This window comes from Lontra canadensis, unplaced genomic scaffold (genome assembly GCF_010015895.1).
Source record: "Lontra canadensis isolate GAN:19392208 unplaced genomic scaffold, GSC_riverotter_1.0 scaffold3, whole genome shotgun sequence".
Taxonomy (NCBI): Eukaryota; Metazoa; Chordata; class Mammalia; order Carnivora; family Mustelidae; genus Lontra; species Lontra canadensis.
The window spans coordinates 20,726,666-20,745,903 of NW_022630997.1; the positions used below are offsets into that span (position 1 = coordinate 20,726,666).

The 19,238-nt window shown below is 40.3% G+C and overlaps 1 protein-coding gene across 6 annotated transcripts in view; it reads right to left on the bottom strand.

The window, feature by feature from the left end:
* The window catches only part of LCOR (ligand dependent nuclear receptor corepressor), a 134,833-nt gene extending 120,458 nt beyond the window's left edge, over positions 1-14,375 (bottom strand). The window contains exons 1-2 of one of the 6 annotated variants that reach the window (XM_032883253.1): positions 14,255-14,375; positions 13,171-13,244 (exon numbers count right to left, since the gene is read on the bottom strand). Coding sequence is in view for 4 of the 6 variants with exons in the window: in XM_032883245.1 (XP_032739136.1) it covers positions 13,171-13,244; positions 13,543-13,625 (157 nt within the window). In the remaining 2 variants the exon portion in view is untranslated. Of the gene's footprint in view, positions 1-12,781; positions 12,847-13,170; positions 13,245-13,542; positions 13,706-14,250 lie in introns of those variants that run through there. The other 5 variants (XM_032883258.1, XM_032883245.1, XM_032883242.1 and 2 more) reach the window with 5 other exon arrangements.
* Between the last annotated feature and the right edge of the window lie 4,863 nt (positions 14,376-19,238).

Sequence of the window (19,238 nt, forward strand, 5' to 3'; positions counted from 1 at the left end):
TACAATCTTTAAAGGGTTAGCTACTCTTTGGTACTATCTGAAAAGCATGCAAATTCATGTCTAAAATTATTTTTGTACATTATGCATTTCTCTGGAAGTAAAAATGTTCCTCATGTAACCTGGTGTTTTAAAAAGAAAAGGGAGACTCAATGGTTAACGTCAAGAAAGGTTGCAACTTTTAATTTTTTAAAATTCATAAATGGACAAAAGCCAGAAGAGACAAAAACTATTTGCATTATATCAAAATAAAATTGTTTTCTAGATTTAATGTAAATAATGATGCAAACAGAGCAAAAAAACATTCACTAGAAAGGAAAAAGACTTCATTGAACACGTATGCTTCACTACTGAACTGTCTAGTTAATATAATCTTTTAATATGGCCACGATTATTTCAACTTCTGAAGTCATTCTTATCTCCATGGGCTTCTGAAGATATCTGTTTTCCCCCGGACTAAAATACAGGTATCTCCCACTTTTCAGAAGTTTGCATTACACCGTCTTGCTTTTATGAAAAATGGCAAAAAGTGAAACAGCGGTCAGCATCTGTATCACAGCAAGCTGGTACAGAGGGAGGAGTGTGCACCCTGAGCAGCTACAGTGGCAACACCAAGCTCCTTCCCTTAAACTACACTCAGCATCAAGCCACCCTAACTTTGAATTTGTCTGTTAGCAGCTGTACTTTATCTCAACTTATTTCTTGCATCCATTAACAAGATGAGTCCCAGGGTATCAGAAAAACATAGGACAGCTTATTTCTTGGGTCTGGGAATGAGCAGAATATTCTCCATATAAATAATAGGTAACTGCTTCTTTGCTCTACACCATTTCAGCTCACTGAAGGTTTCATAGTAACGCTCTACTTTCAGGTAAGAGAGGGAAACCTGCATATGCATATTTTTTTTTTAAGATTTTATTTATTTGACAGAGGGAGAGAGATCACAAGTAGGCAGAGAGGCAGGCAGAGAGAAAGGAAGGGAAGCAGGCTCCCTGCTGAGCAGGGAACCCGATGCGGGGCTCGATCCCAGAACCCTGGGATCACGACCCGAGCCGAAGGCAGAGGCTTTAACCCACTGAGCCACCCAGGCACCCCTGCATACATTCATTTTAAAAGTGAATTCAGTTTCCTTCTTAATTTGATACATTTCCAAACATATATCATTTTACACACACAAAAAGAAAAAAAAAGAAACATAAGAGATGGAGCTGTATAGAGCTGAGAAGAAAGATGAGTAAAAACTGTATCATGAAAAAACAATTTACTCATTCCTAAAAGAACATTCTTGGCAGAATCCTAGGCTGCATTACTGGACCAAACATCTGAAGATTCTGCATATTTTGCCATCTGAGAGCAAGTATCCTTTAAGCATCAAGTTTTAAAGTGTACTACTTATTTCATACTCTAGTCAAACATAATAGCAACAGTACCATTAATGTTATTGCTTATACTTCTGTTCTTGAGTCACAAAAATCAGACACTGATAGCAACACAATTTGACAACAGAGCCTTCCTTTCTGTTTTTCCTTTTTTGTTTTTAAGATTTAATTTATTTATTTGACAGAGAGAGATATCACAAGTAGGCAGAGAGGTAGGTGGGGGGGGCGGGGTACGGGGGCAGGATACCCTCTGAGTGGAGAGCCTGAAGCAGGGCTCAACCCCAGGACTCCAAGATCATGATCTGGGATCATGCCCTGAGCTGAAAGCAGACACTTAACTGACTGAGCCACTCAGGTGCCCCTCTTTTTTCTTTTTCTTAATACAGCACTTATTCTTTACCTGCAAGTGGATATTCATACTCCTCAAAACAGCGGATTTCATCTGGATTACTTGTTAAACAGTATCTGACAAAATATGGATTAGGTATTTTTACCTAAACATCTTTACACAGTTTTAAAAATAATTGTTCAATGTCTGAGAGGTACTAAACATTAACCATTTAACAAGAGCAATCTTAACATTTTTTTCCAAAGTAAAGCTTAAATCCTTATAAAAGGAGAGAAAAGAAAGGTAAAAAAATGTCTGGGTCATCAACATCTCTCATCCCATCTTTGCCACAATTTCAGTTTATTTATTTATTTTAACCAATGTAGCTACATTAGAATAACTCTTCTGCATTAATACACATTTTCTTGCCTTTAAAAAAAAAGATTTATTTGAGAGAAAGCGCAAGCGGGGCAGTGGGGCAGACGGAGAAGCAGACTCCCTGCTGAGCAGGGAGCCACATGTGGGACTGGATCCCAGGATCCTGGGATCATGACCTGAGCTGAAGGCAGATGCTTAACTGACTGAGCCACCCATGCATCCCATTTCCTTGCTTTTAAAAGATCGAAATCTGTAGATAATTTAATCTTCTTAGTAGTTTAACAGTCTTGATCAACACAACTCACTCAAGGTTAGACTGTAAACTATGTAGCCTACTGTCTTAATAGAAAAATTAAGTCCCACCGTTTTATAGCTCCTGACAACGCCTACCTAGTTTTCTCACCTAATACGGAAAATTCTAATTTCTCTTCTTTGTCTTTTGTCCCTTTATGAATGTACTCTTGCCTTGCACCAATAAAATGTACTAATCTTTGATATAAAGATATGTTAAGATTAAACAGAAGTTCTTTGCCTAAGGAGAAAGGGACCAAAAGGAGCATCATTTAGATAAGATTATATGTTGGTAGCCATAGCAATGGGTCTTGAAACGGTTTTCAACAGATATACATGTGGATATCTGACTCTCTGCATGTCTATTTTAACATGCCAAAATCTATTTTAATAAACCCAAGCAGTTATATATAGTAATATACACAAGAAAATTAGTTGTACAAGTCTCACATGGAAAATAACTTTATCACTTCAACCGTACTTCTTTTAAAAAGGTCAATAAAGCAATAATTCTAGTATCTCCTAAAAAATTGTTGGAAATTAACCCATATTATTTATTTTTATCTTGACATATTCTCTTTCTAGAATAGAAACCAATCTAGATAAAGTAGCTAACACAGTATCATAAAAATATCATTGCCATAGGCAATTTACCAATAAGTAAATAAGTAAAATTTTAGTACACTGGCCATTGAACATAGGTGATATGTTAAGCAAATCATTTTAGAAGATGTGTCAGTTGTATTAAACACTCACAGAAAAATAACCAGCTTAAAGGGTTTTTTAAACATTCCCAAAGATTTATGGACTGCTTAATGCCTGCCCATAATTAAAGTATCACTGTACTGTGATCAGGATAAGCTAATCAATACTCATTTATACAAACTGAACTTTCTCCACTTCCTTACTAGCTGAATGAAAATTCACATAACCTAACACTTGTGACGAAATTATTTATATCATTAATCATTCACTAAAAAAGCCTCATTTCAACACAGCACATAGACAAACATATATGTTCCTCTCATGTTTTTCTTAGTAAAGGCAAGGAACTTCACATTTTATTTTGATGGGAACTTCTCCCCATTACTTTTGTCACAATCTTCTTGTATCTATTACTGAAGCATTTTATCAAGATCAGTGATGACTGAATTACCAAACAGCATATTTTCCTTAAAGATTCCTTTTAAGTATTCTCTACACCCAACATGGGGCTCGAACTTACAACCCCACGATGAAGAGTCGCATGCACTTCCAACTAAGCCAACCAGGTGCCCCCAAAACTGTGTATTATTTTTAAAATTTGCCAAATCGCTCCTTCCTTTTCTCAGTAGTCACACACAACTCAACTTCCCTTTTTAACACATTTAAAAATATTTATTGCCAACTTCACCAAATCTAAGTCACAGAATGTTAAAACTGAGAAGGCATTTGGCTAAAGTCCAGGAATCCTAAATCCTGACCCCTAGTCTGCTTTACTCTGCTTGCCCCTCCACCTTCACCCCCAACCTCTGAGCTCTCTGAGAAGGATATGAATAGAAGAAAAGGCCAGGCACCTATACACTGTTATTAAAAGGCTTTTGTTACAAACTTCAAAGTGCCTTGGACTAGGCCAGTCCACATGGAAGGCTCATCAAGCTTAAGGCCCAGAATGAGTATCACTTAGACAGACTTTCCTCTGTCAGCCTATGCTCAATTCTCAGCCAATGATTAGAAGAAAGGCCAGTCTAGGAACATACGAAGAAAAACTAAGCCAGTGGAAATATTCAGCTCAGAAACCTACTTAGCTCTGAATACCACCCACAAAATTAAAAAACCAAGAAGAATGAAGAAAGCCAAACAGGATGATAATGCTAAAGAGAAAGGGGCAAGGCATTCAGGATAGAGAATTGAAAGAGTAATTATGTTACTTACGATTTATGGTAAGATAATGGGGAGAGAAAGCAAAATTCTTTAATATAAATCAAATAAGCAATTAGAAGTTATAAACAAAGAAAAAAGGAGCAATGTGATAGAACCAAATAGAAAAGTCTAAAAGGAGGGCATATGCTTGAATGTTTAAGATTAAAGAGCACAGGCTTTTGAATTCCACTCCTGGGTCTACTACTCTTTAGCTCAGTGATCATGAATGAAATCTTTAATCTTCCCAAATCTGTTCCTCCACCTGTATAACAGATAGTGACATCAAAGGGATCTCGTTTGGCACTGCATAAAAGCTCAGTATCTGTTAGCTTTTTAAAGAATTAGTAAAACAACAAAAACTTGTCTTCTTCATAGAGAATTTATTTCTTTAAATTTACAATGGGGATAGGTGGTGGCAAGGAAGAAACCATACTATACGAAAGTCTGCCAAGAGAGATTCAATAGTAAATACGATGCCTGGGATTTTTATCAAAATAATCTAGTGGGAATAAAATATTGGCCATTAGTTCTCATTCTTTCTATTTTCGTGTATGTTTGAAATTTTCCAAAATGAAAGGTGTTTTTAAAAATTCCTTTCTCTTTAATTAATACGGTTGAAAAAGTAAACAAGTCCTACCATCCTTTATACCTTTGAGAAATCATGAATCTAAAAAGAGAGAATAGAGGTATAGAGACAAATGCCTACAAATGACCTAGAAAATATGCCTACATTGATTGTGAGGAAGGAAAGCATCCAGGCAGGAGCCTACAAATTCCCACATAATGGAGACAATTAAAAAAAAAAAAAAGAAAGAAAAGAAAAGAAAAACCAGCGTGCATCAAAGTGCCCATAAACAACATGTCTCAGTTTAACAAAGTCAACAATTCTTCTACATACACTGTACACTTATTTTTGAAATTCATATAAACCAATATTTATGTATGTATGTATGTAATCTCTACACCCAACATGGGGCTCAAACTCATGAGCCCAAGATCAAGAATCACACGCTCCTGACTCAGCCAGCCAGATACCCCTAAACCATTAATTCTAAACATATGAGCAGAGCATGCTTCTTATATTAAATTAGATGTGGGGGTACCTGGGTGGCTCAGTCAGCTGAACGTCTGCCTTGGGCTCAGGTCATGATCCCAGGCTCCTGGGATCCCGTCCCACGCCTAGCTCTCTGCTCAGTGGGGCACCTGCTTCTCCCTTTACCTCTCTGCCCACTGCTCTACCTACCTGTGCTCTCTCTGGCAAATAAATAAATAAAATCTCTTCTAAAAATAAATATATAAATTACATGTGAATTCAGTTATAGAAAATACATATATTTCACATTTTCACAAGTGGGATTTTCTTTCACCAAGCAAAATATACCTTATAGGTCCTTTTAAAATTAGTTTTTCTTCCTGTTCACAATATGAGTTTAGAAGAGGGAGAAGAGGCCTTTACTTTCTGGAAACCTCTAAAAAGCCAACTAGCTAGTAAGAGAAACATACACAATAATCACTTATTAATGATGATAAAATGATTGATATTATGCTAACAGTAAAATCAAGTAACAGTCACAGACTATCTAGTATTACTAATGAGAATGAAAATGCTCATCACACAACAGTTTTCCAATAACAGCAGCTCTCACAGGTTAATACTAGTGTTCACATCTTCTAACCTAAACGTTAAGTACTGATGTGTTAACATATTTAACAGTGGTGGAAAACTACTATGTAACTTCATACAGCAACTGCAAGAAGTTAAATAAAAACTTTGCTCTGGAAGAGTTCAATTCTGTGTTTTACTTTTACCTGATAAGTTAGGTAAATATTTCAAACGTTAAAAATATCACACAATTATTTCTGTGGATAAGAGGAAGCATTTATGGTAAGGGAAATCCCCTGATTGCTTCAATAAGAGTTATTACTCAATGTTTCCCAACTGACCAATTATTTTTTTTAATAATCATCTTATCTTCCTACATTCCTAAATAAAGACAATAAAATAGTGCATGTGAAAGGGTGGGTTTTTTTTAAGTATAAAATGTTCTATGTAGATATAAAATGGTGACACCAGTAATTTAGATTTTCCCAAAGCTTTCTATATGTCAAGTTTTGGACAATTTGTTTACTCCCCTACCTTATTACACTCACCAAAAATCTTATGAGACAACTTTGTTTCTGCAAGATCCAGGTCAAACTTTGTAAAAAAACAAAAACAAAACAAAAAAAAAACCCACACACAAAAAAAACTGTGATGGACTAACTTCCTAACTTCTAATGATTTAGAAGTTATAATACTCCCTTATTTCAAATGGTAAATTACAATTACAAGTTTTTGAATACAACTGAGAGATGCAATTGAGTACTTTTTTCCTCTTTAGTATAAAACATCTCAAACATAGTTTCCAAATACCAAAACTTTAAACAGAAGTCAATAAATTACTGTTACATACTTTTTTTTCTTGTAGCCATTCCCTATGACTTATACTGCTCTTACAATTCAAAAATACAAACTACCCAAAACTGGATTATAAGAACTTCATTATCATTCAGTTATTCAACAAAAACTGGCTTTACACATGTAACTTCCTTGGACCACATAACATTCAGAAAAATGATTATGTGATAAATCAAAAGAACACATATTTGTCTCTAACAAAAAAATGTGGAACAAAAGAAAAAAAATACAAAAAATCATCATAAGGTGTCAACCATACAGCCTTCCTAATATACCCCTCATAATCCATTAAGGATTCTCACACTAATTCTCCCACCTACCTCCTAAGAGTCTCAATTTCATCCTTAAGACATCATTACACCTGATATGTAACACCAAATCTAATTCAAAAATCTGAGAAACTCACAAGAACCAAGTCTTTTAAAACAGTATAGTTTAGCACCAGAAAATAAATTCATACAGTAACTTGTAATGAGTAAATATAAACTATCAAATATCTGAGTTTCATAAAATGCAACCAAAAGATACAATCTTAAATTTCAAAAATACTATTATATAAATTTCTCTCACTTACTCAAATCTGGATGAGTCAGACAAAATGTCTACATAAAGGTATCCCTCTGTACTCAAACTTTTGTTATTTACTATTCAAAACTCAAGCACAGAACAGATTTAAATAATGTGGTTTGCCACATTATCTGAATTTGATATATGAACCCTCACTATAGAAAGGCAAGAATTTCAAAGATCTGGATAGCAAAGTCTATCTGTGCTGTGACACACAACTCTATCATTTGGGGTCCCTGGCTGGCTCAGTCAGTAGAGTATGCAACTCTAGAACTTGGGGCTGTGAGTTCAAGCCCTATGCTGGGTAGAGAGACTACTTTAAAACAACAACAACAGTGGGGCACCTGGGCGGCTCAGTGGGTTAAAGCCTCTGCCTTCGGCTCAGGTCATGATCCCAGAGTCCTGGGATTGAGTCCCGCATGGGGCTTCTCTGCTCAGCAGGGAGCCTACTTCCTCCTCTCTCTGCCTGCTTCTCTGCCTACTTGTGATCTCCATCTGTCAAATAAATAAATAAAAATTTTAAAAACAAAAACAAACAAAAAAAAAAAACCCACAAAAAAACAGGAGCACCTGGGAACTCAGTCGGTTAAGCTTCCAACTTTTGGTTTTGGCTCAGGTCATCATCTCAAGGTCTTGAGATCAAGTCCTGCATGTGGCTCTGTGCTTATCACAGAGTCTGGTTGAGATTCTCTCCCCCTCCCTCTGCAAAACTCCGTGTGCTCTCTCTACAGTATTTTTTTTAAAACCACAATTTTCAAAATTCATATAAAAGATATTAAAGCAAGCCCTTCCAGTTATTCTAGTTCTCTCCTATCAATCCACTACTATACACATTACTCCTTTTACAAGGTATTTTGAAGTTTCCTTCTGGTCTGTAATTATTTTTAAATTGAGAGTTTAAGAAAAATATTTGTAAATCATACACTGATGTGGGTGTAGTGACCAGAATATACTCTCACATCTCAACAATAAAAAAACAAGTAACTCAGGGGTGCCTGGGTGGCTCAGTAGGTTGAAGCCTCTGCCTTCGGCTCAGGTCATAATCTCAGGGTCCTGGGATTGAGCCCCACATCAGGCTCTCTGCTCAGTAGGAAACCTGCTTCTCCCTCTCTCTCTGCCTGCCTCTCTGCCTACCTGTAATCTCTATCAAATAAATAAATAATCTTTAAAAACAAACAAACAACTCAATTTTAAAATTAGTTAGGGATCTGAATACACATTTCTCCAAAGAAGATACACAAATCCCCAAAAAGCATGTGAAAAAGTGCTCAACATCACTGGTCATTAGGGAAATGAAAATAAAAACCACAATGAGATACCACTTCAGACCTACCCAGTAAAACAGCTACCATCAAAAAGACGTCGACAATAACAAATATTGGCAAGGGAGTGGAGAAAACGGAATCCTCATTCATTGCTGGTGGGAATATAAAATACTGCAGCTGCTTTGGAAAACAGTTTAACATTTCCTCAAAAAGTTAAAAGTTATCATGTGACCCAGCAATTTTTCTTAGGTATATGTATCCAAGAAAAGTGAAAACAAATGTTCATAGCAACGTAATCCCAACAGGCAAAAAGGGAAACAATCCAAATGCCCATCAACTAATGGATAAACAAAACATAGTATGTCTATACAATACAGTATTATTTAGCCATGAAAACACTAAGTGCTGATAAATGCTACAACATGGATGAATCTTGAAAACATGCTAAGAAGGCAGACACAAAAGACGATGTATTGTATGATTACATCTATATGAAATACTGAAGGTTGACAAATCCACAGAAACAGAAAGACTGGGGATGCCAATGTCCGGGCACAGACGGAATGGGAAATGACTGCTAACGGGTTTGGGGTTTCTTTTTCCGGCAATGAAAGTGTTCTGGAATTATACAGTGATGTTTGAACAATATAGCAAATAAACTAAAATCACTGAATTGTATATTTTAAAAGGGTGAATTTTATGGCATGTAAACTGTATTTCAATTGAGAAGAGAAAAACTTCAGGGTATCGATCACTGTACTTGGGATACTTCCTGCATGCAAGAGACAATAAAATGAACTAAAAGTTCACATTAGAATTATCCCCAAAACAATGCGCAACTGTAAGGAGCAGTAAATGAATTTTTTATATGTTCGCAGAGTAATTTAGAGGGTAGTGACGGTGGTAACTTTTTAACCTGAAACTACAAAAACAACAGCTTTGTTTATTCACATCTACCCAATATCCAGATTCCATACAGCAGATGGGTAGACATAAAGAAAGAAGAGATTCTGAGGCGTATCTAAACAAATCAAACCTCTTTGCTGTGCTTCTTAGCCAGTTTGCAAAACAGGAAAAAAACCAATCTCATTATTTAACATATACTTTTATTTGCCACAAAAGATACTTTCCAGCTGTTTCCAAATACCAAATGCGACCTCTAAGGATGAAAATTTGTCAATATTAAGGATGTTCAAAGAATACATATGACACTGATTTTAGGCAATTCCAAAAATACATTTTGTGCAATGGAATATAGTATAGCCTCCAGTGAGTTTACCTAAAAGAGATACTGTTTTTGGATAACAACATCATTCCTGTCAAGATTATGTGAAAAACAGTATGTGTCATTGTTGAGCTCCACAATGAAATTGTCAAATAAAGGAAACATTCCTCTCCTAAGGAGAGAAATGCACTGGAAACCCCAATGTGGCTAACAAAGAGACCCCACTTTTCAACCTGTGTTAGAAAGTCCTACAGCCTGGGTGGCTCAGTGGGTTAAGCCTCTGCCTTCGGCTCAGGTCAGAGTCCTGGGGTCGAGCACTGCATCAGGCTCTCCGATGGTGGGAAGCCTGCTTATCCCTCTCTCTCTCTGCCTGTCTCTCTACTTGTGATCTCTGCCTGCCAAATAAATAAATAAAATCTTAAAAAAAAAAAAAAAAAGAAAGAAAGAAAGAAAAGACAAAAGAAAAGAAAATCCTACAGCCTATCTTTGCAAACCTATCATCTATCCATCTCCTACAAGAAATCATGGTCTGCAGTTTAAACAGTTTCAACTCATTCTTGTCCTTTGCCACTTTTGCTTATTTGTTCTCATGACAGGAATGCCTCTTACGTATTCATCAAAATGAAGCAAAAATCTGCCTCCTTGTTCATGAAGCCTTCCTACATCATTTCAAGGGATTTCTTTCACTTCTAAACATGCCTAGCACTTGCTTGCACCACAGCATGGCACATTTTGCCTTGTACTATAAATGAATACACTGTATCTTCTCTAAGTACTAAAAGTTCTTGAAGGTTAGCATAGATTTTGTCTGCCCACAATGCCAGGTACAAATTTAAATGAGGTACTTACCTAACTGCCTTTCCTTTCTAAAAACAACACTAATACAAGTAGCTAAATAATTAGATGGATGCTCTGAAGTGGCAAGTCTCCACAGACACTGAACACCTAATCCTCACTGAAAGAAATTACAGGCCATCCAGTATAGCCATAAGGCAGGGAAAAAAAAAAAAAAAGGCATTATTCAGAGGCTTCCTAGAAGTGCTCTGGCTACAAGCACATTGGAGGGAATCAAGGCAATTTGAAATAACTCTGTGTTAAGTCAAAAAGACTTACTGTGCTCTCCTTTTTTCAGCCAAGTTGAGTAAGCTGAAATCAACACAACTTTCCCTACATTGGGAAGACCTTTTTGAGAATACAGCAAGGATGAGGAGCAGCCAAGCAATAGGTCACATCACACCAAGATCGAGAACCTCGATCTTCCTGGAATATGGACCGCCAGAGTCCCAGAGGACACCTCAATAATCACCAGGGTACCAAACACCCATCTTGATCACAATCACTGTCTGAAACTGCTACTGACTCCAATTCAACTAAAATATAATAATGGAAACACAAACACCTCCACAATCCTGATGCACCCCACCACACAGTCCCCCAAAATAGAATTAGATTTTGGAAATAAATGAGAATTCATTTTTAACCCAAAGACTGCTATAAATTAAATATCATTTAGAAACCAAATGACCCTAAAGTACTAAGATAATCAGTCAACAGAATCAAATAGGTTAACTGTTCAGAACCAATCTCATTAAAATAAATGAGGAATTATTACGTTTGCCAGGGACAAACATAGTTGCCTTTTGCATTTTATCAGAATCATTACCAGCCTTTTTAAGTATAGAAAGTTAACACCACTACTGATTTATTTAGAACTTTCCTCTTAAAGAAATTACATGTAACAAAAGAGAAAATAGGAAACCAAATTGATTTTAGCTGCAAGACTATCAATTAACTATGTATTACTGATCTGCACTCTAGATTTCCTGAACTTTCCTACCTTCAAAGTTGAAATTTGGAGATAAAAGTACGCTAAAGAAACTGATAACCAGATTAAAACCCCCCTTCACAAAACGAATCAAAATTTGATATTCAATTCAGTTATTTACAGAATTTTGTTAGTCATCAAGGGAAAAGGGGGGGAAAAACCACCACCTTGTCAAGCAGCAGTAAGTTACTACTAACACTGATAAAAAGGGGGCCTGAGGCAGAAGGCAAGGATTCAAAGCAAACAGAAATAGAGTAAGATAAACAACTCATTAAAACCATCTGAACTAAAGTAAGAGCAACTTTCCAAACCTACAGGGTTACAGTCAATTTCAAAACCTTTTAAAAATTAAAAGGCCCTACCAAAAAAACCAATCTCAAAAAAAAAGTGAACCAAATACAAGAACTAAAAATTCTTCAAATTTCAGGATTTTATAGTCTTTATTCTGAAAACTCATTAATTTCACACTGTGCAAAACCTGCACACCTTCATAAACTCTTTCATATGATGGTTACAACTAATAATTCAAAAAGAGCGTAATCTGATGTAACATTTTAGCAAATGTAGGGTAGATTTGAAAAAAATACAAGCCGAGACAGAGTAAATGATAACTGATAGCCAAAAGGCTTTCTGGAAGGCAGAGCTAGGCTTGGATTGGCAGGAAGGAAATTTTAAAATTTATCCACAAGTCAACTTACACCAAAAATTGTTCCATGCCTTTATTACTTACACAAGCATGTTTTAAAAATGTACTTTTAACCTGTGGACAACCAAAATGATACCAGATACCTTAAAGCATTGTTGTCTATGTTAATTTTGATGTTACAGTCTTAATCCTTAACAAAATTCACATATATTTTCAAAATGAAACACTGCAAAAATGGAAAGGCTTATATTCTCTAGGTAAAGGTTACCTTATGTTTCACTTACTTAAAGTTTCAGTTTTGCTTTTTAATCTATTACAGAAGACATCTCTTGTGGGACATTGTAAAGGGCATACCCTCCTGTCAAGCCAGAAAGCTCAAACACAAAGACACAGAGCTAACCAAGTGCTGTAATTCTTCCAAACTGAGCCTCTCCACACCCCCTCCACCCTTCCCCCCAACAGATATGTCTATTAAATCAGTGTCTGTTCTCCCCCTCGCACAACAAAGAGAACTTCTCACCGCATGAAATTGCCGCTGAATGGACACCAGAAAGCAGGATTTGCATAATTCCTTCCAACGAAACCCTGTCGGGAAGGAGGGGATGAGGGGCCCAAGCGTACGGATAGAATCTCCTAGATTCTGCTGGGGAAGACCTGGTTCCCAAGAATATTCCCTACCGGGGGGGGGGGGGGGGGGCGGACGGAAGGGGGAAAGGAGCTGGAATTCTACGCCTCCCCAAGACTGGGCCTGGGGGACAGAAGAGCAGGAGAAAGCATTTCCCCACAGAGCAGCAGCACCGAGGCAAAGATGGGGAAATAACAATGCTGGAGGACAGGAGAGTCAGACACAAGGATGGACTGGGGCTAGGGGGCGGCGGGCGGAGCGGAGACACCACACGGGCCACTTACTTTTTGGAGGGGGGTTAAATATATGAGTTAAGCCCTTATGGTCCCGCCGGCCGCCGCACAGAGGGAAACGGGACCTTGGGAGAGAAAAACAGACAAAACACACAGTGTGAGAGGCGCAGCTCGGCCACCCGGCCCCTCCCGGGGCGCCCCGGTCCATACTCCCTTCTGCCCGTGGGGAAAAAGCCACCCGAGGCCCCGTAGGCTGGGAGGATTGGGGGCGAGGGGGTCGAGGCTCTCGGCGAGGCGGCGGCTCCGACAAATCCCCCGAGAGGGGACAAGAGGGACACCCCCCCCGCTCCGGTTTCTCGGTCGGACCCAGTTCCACCCCCATCCTCCCCGCCGCGCACACACCGAACACAAATACGCACACACCGACCCAAGCGTCGAGGATTAACTCCCCGGCCGCCGCTGCCGCCGCCAGCAGAGGAAGTGCAGCCGCTGCCCCCCGCGGCCATGACACCCTACTTGGCTCGGTCAGGCGGACCCGGGGCCTGTGACAGCTCCGGCTCCCTCCGCCCCCATCTCCACCTCACGCCTCGCACACGCCCGAGCGCCGGGCGTCCGCCCGCCCGCCGCCGCGCGTGCACGCGGGGATTGGGGCGCGCGTAGCCGCGCGTGGGGGAGGGGAGGCGCGGGAGGGGGAAGACTCCGGGCAGAAGGGGCTGAGCAGGTCCCCCCACTCCCGCCCCCAGCTCCCCGGAACCGGAGGCGGCGCCCCCGGTCAAGTGGCAGCACCGCGGGGCGAGTCTCCACAATAAGCCGGCGGCGACGCCAGGCCGCCGGGCTGGTGGGGGGTGGAAAAGCGGGGGAAGGAAGGGGCACGCGCTCCCGCCCGAGAGCCCGCCCCGGGGAAGGCGCGCGGAGGGGAGGGGCCGACGCGCGTGCTCAGGCCTGACCGGGGAGAGCCCGCCCGGAGGCTGCGCGCGCCCGCACTCCGGGGGGTGGGGGAGGGGGACGCCCGAGCCAAAGAGGGCGGGCGGGCCGGAGCAGCAATTGCCTCTGCCCCGGCTCCCTCCCTTGTCCGGGGCAGGCGGTGGCGGGGCGGCCCGAGGGCCGGAAGCGGCCGGGGGAGGGTCTCACCTACACAGTGAATGAGCTTGTGGCGCCACGAGTCCAGTTCTTGCCGAAAGCCGCGTCTCTCAACGGAGCATTGCTGCCGCCTACACACCCTCGCCATCTTCTGCCGCCCGCCCGGCCCTCCCTCCTCCGCGGCCCCGCGCACGCCCAGCCGCGTCGCCCGGGGCCGCGCACGCACCCGCGGCCTGGGCGTCGCACCTCCCGCCGGGGGCGGCGCGGGGGCAGGGCCGGCCTCACCTCGCGGTGGCCCCGGCGTGGTCCCGGGGGTTGCCTGGGCGTGCGCCGGCCCCGCGCTCGGCGTCGAGAGGACGGTCAACCGCGGTCTCCACGTTTCTCGTCCGCGGCCGCCGCCTTCGCGGGGCAGGAGCTCGCCTGGACCCCCCGATCCTGCGCCGCCTTCACACTGTGTCCCAAGGCCACCGCTGCCCCTTTCTCTCCCTTCCCGGGACTTTTTGTGTCTTAAACTAGCCCCATTTATCACTTCTATCCTACGTATCGCCCCCCACCAACTGTTGCGAGTTCCGTGGTAACCGCTTCTCTGAACTCAGCCGAACCTGCTGCTTTCGGGAGACTGTTTAAGAAGCAGAATTCAATATCCGGATGCCCGTGGAGGCACTAAGCCCCAAAGTTTTAAAAACCGGGTAGGCTGTAGTTTATTAAGTAATGGGAAGACTTGGTCAACGTCCGTAAACCCAGTAAAAATTGAATCAGGCGTTTTAAATGAAAACTACGAGGTTTCTACCAACAAGGCTGATCATAGGCGAAATTCTCAAGGTGGCATATTTGGAACCCCTCCTGTTTGTGTAGTAAGAGATTTAAGAAAATTGTGCTAAAGTGAGAATGGCATTTCAAAAGAAGGCTAGGTTAACTATACTTAAAGAGTGTTGGAAAATGGCGTAATTCCGTATTTCAGGAAAGACTCGAGAAATATTTTCAGTGACGAAGGGGATTTTCAGGTGAAAACCTGGGTAATTAAATCACCCTGCGTACGTAGGGCACTACCTGTACCCTTTTAAACATTATTCTGAGCTTAATTGCCTAACTGCTATTTGGGAGGGAAAGAAAAAAGAAAATGGAACGAAAAGAGAAAGGGGGGGCAGGGGGAGTGAAGAATAAATGGAAAATAGATCCCTCTTTAGTACCCTGGGGTTCTGGCCTCTTCCTCACATTTGGGGTTTAAGTTTAAGGACGGTGCATTCCTGCTTTTAGATATTTGAATTTAAATGTGAAGACTTAATCTTAATTACTGTAGTAGGTAAAACAAAGTCACTAAATACTTGACAGGCAAGAATTCCATTGGTGTATTGATTTCTTTTCAAAGTAGAGGCCCTAGTCTCTCAACCAGGCACTTGTGGAGTGCCCTCTTTATCCAGAGATAGATATGGACTAGTCCATCCAGAGATGGACTAGGTGGGCCTCTTGGGTAGAACTGGTTTGAAATGTACAAGTAGGAAGGCACCTTTACTCCCCAAACCTAACACCAATGATTATTCCACAATTCTCAGAAGTCCACCATATTTCACCTGCTAAAGAGAACTGTCAAATGAACAAACTATTAAGTCAGGAGGTACTGAATTTCTGTGTACACAAAACTATCCTGAGTAGTGAGGGGAAAGGACAAATGTGAAATGAAGGATCGCTGAGGACACCCACCCGCCACATGTAATGGCAGGACATTTTCTCTCTTCAATCTGAATCTTCTTTTCTTTGCCGCTAGGTGGTAGGTTTGAGTCTTGCAGCTTTTAACCAATTTTCTATGGTTTTTGCAGGAACTATGCTTCATAAAGTTTCAAATAAATGAATGACATGTAACTTTAAAATGAGTTAATGAATATGCTTTCCAATTACCCATATAATCTTCTTGAAATGATCAAGCCAAAGGTAATACTTCCTCAACATAATCTCTTAAAGTCTCAGACATGTAGATTAAAAGGATCCTAGAGACTTCAGAGATTGACTCTATTTTGAAGTATGGAATTACAAGCCCAGACAAGTAAAGTGACTTGACCAAAGTTGCATAGCTGCTCAGTAGAAAGAGGACAATAAAAGCCAACAGCCAGATTTCCCAGTTCCCAATTCATTGTTATTTCCATTACTCCACTTTGAATTGCAATTATTGCTTTACTTATTTTAAGTTGGGAACCAATATACAGTTGACCTCTCACAAAGGCTTATTTGTAAGAAAGGATGAGAGAACAATAGAATTATCATTTATTGAGTATTTACTATTTGTCTAACATGGCAATTTTATTTCATTCCATCTGAATAACAATGCCAAAAATCTGGTATGATTTTTACCTATTTTTTATATTTTCCAGATTAGAGATTCAAGACTCAGAGGAGTTAAATGACTTTGTCCAAAGCCACAAAGTTACCAAATGGCAAAATCAGAATCCTAAGATCTCTCTGACTCCAAAACCCTCTAATTGTTCTACAAGTAGAAGCAGGACACCACACGCAGAGAATTCATTTAATTCCATGTGAGAGGTTATGTTCCATTGCACAGTTGAGCAGTTTGACAAAAATGTTGACCTCCTGTCATATGTCAGGCGGTCCTAGGTACCTAGGACACATAGATATCTAAGACATAATTTCTGACCTCTAACTCTTTTGGCTACCCTGGGATAGGATCTTAGCTGGAAGTTCTTTCACATTCTGGGGAGGATTGAGCATTACTACACAGTGGCTAAGAGAGTAGAATCTGAAGACACAGAGAGTCTGATTAGAATCTTCATTCCATCCCTTAGAACCTGTGCGGCCTTGACAAATTAACTTTCCTGGTCATCACTGTCCTCATGTGACAAAGAAGATAAGAGTCTATAAGATGTAGATTGTGTGAAGATGAAATGAAACAATCATGGACAGTGGCTGTCACATTGTTAGCATGAAATGACCATCAATTTTCATAATGAGGCTCCCATCTGCTTGTCCTGACTGCAGGGTGACAGGAAACCATGATGCTTGTAAAGTTTGGGATGAATATGTAACAGCGTGAAGAAATAACAGCAATGATCTTGGCCTTTGAAAACAACATTCTCTGAGTCATATTCTATAGTTCTTGCAATGGGCAGATGATAGGGAAACACAGAGCACAGAAAATGACAATCAGAGAGTGGGGGTAGCCTCTGTGAACCATAGGACTGGCTGGTCAGGATTATATCAAGCTTGCATCTGATTAGTTGGCGATGGCATATAATATGGGAAAGGACATCAGAGAAATGGGAGGATGAAATGGATTGGAGCCTTTTCAAGAAAGAAGTCTCCTGTTGGGAGACCTGTTAAAAAACATGGTCAACTTCTCATGAATTCCAGTAAGTGACACTTTTAAAACCACTTTTCATGGATTATGTCTTCTATTCCTTACAACAACCCAGTCAAGCATCCCCATTTGATAACCGAGCATGAGCGGCTAATTTGCCTAACCATAGGTTATGCCTAACTATGATTTGGCTTCACACACAGGCAATCTGGGTGGCTCAGTCACTTAAGTGTCTGCCTTCAGCTCGACTCATGATCCCAGGGTCCTGGGATCGAGCCCCAAGTCTGGCTCCCTGCTTAGCAGGGAGTTTGCTTCTCCCTCTGCCCCTCCCCCTGCTCATGCTCACTCCCTCTCTCTCTTGGTCTCTCTCTCTCTCAAATACATAAATAAAATCTTAAAAAAAAAAAAAAAATCCAGGCAGTCTGGCTGCAGAGCCGGCTCTTTAATTCTTTGCATTATTTTGCTTCCTGTGCTGCAGGGACCTAGAGTGAGAGACAAAACCCAGCAGACAGAAGGGAAACTGGGACACTTGGTAGAATTGCTTCTGTAGGGGCTCTTCGTTCTTTAGTAAGACTTTCTAAGTTCCTCTCTTTTCAGTCTGCCTCTGTAGCCAGCAAACTTTATGACTTTATGTGTGTAAGTGACATTTTTTTTAAGTTGTATTGAGATATATTTCACATACTATAAAATTTACCTGTCAGTGGTTTTTGGTACATTTACAGAGTTGTGCAACCAGCACCGCAATCACGATTAGAACATTCTCATCAGCCCCAAAGAAACCACAGGTGTATTAGCAGTTACTTCCCATTCCCCCCCCCACCTCAAACCCTGGCAACAATGAATCTATTTTCTGTCTCTGTGAATCTTCTTCTGGACATTTCAGGTAAATGGAATCATACAACAAGTGGTCTTTTGCGACTGATTGCTTTCACTGAGCATACTGTTTGCAAGGTTCATCTACGTTGTAGTATGGATCAACACTTACTTCCTTTTTGTTGCCCAATAACATTACATCATATGGATATACAGCATTTTGTTTATCCACTCCAACTGATGAATGCTTGATTGATTTCATTTTTTGGCTATTATAGGTAATGCTGAAATGAATATTTCTAAACACATTTTTGTGTAAACATGTGTTTTCATGTTTGTTTTAAATTTGAATATGCATTTTTGCCTATCTATTTTGAAATACTTTCAGATTATAGAAAAGTTGCAAGAACTTCTATATTCCTCTCTCACAAATTCCCTAATTGTTAATAAATTACCACATCTGTTTTTGCTCTCTATGTATCTATATACATGGTTTTGTTCTTGTTGTTGAGTCTTTTTATGAACAATCTGATAGAAAACTATAGACTTGACTCCTATCATCCCTAAATATCCAGTGTGAATGTCTATAAAGCAAAGACACTCTCCTTCATAACCACCATGTAACCCTCCATTACATCCGGAGATCAACACTGATACAATACAGGCTCTATTAAAATTGTACTCTCTGTCACCAATGATGTCTCTTTTCCTTTTCTGGTCCAGAATCCCAACCAGGAAGTTACGCTGAATTTAATACATACATTCTCAGTCTCTTTGATTTGGTACAATGCCTCAGTCTTTTCTTGTTTTTTCTGTGTGTGTGTTTTGTTTTGTTTTTAGTGACCTTGACACTACTAAAAAGAACAGGCCTCTCATTCTGTAGGATGATCGTCAACTGGGTCTATGCAGTGTTCCTTAT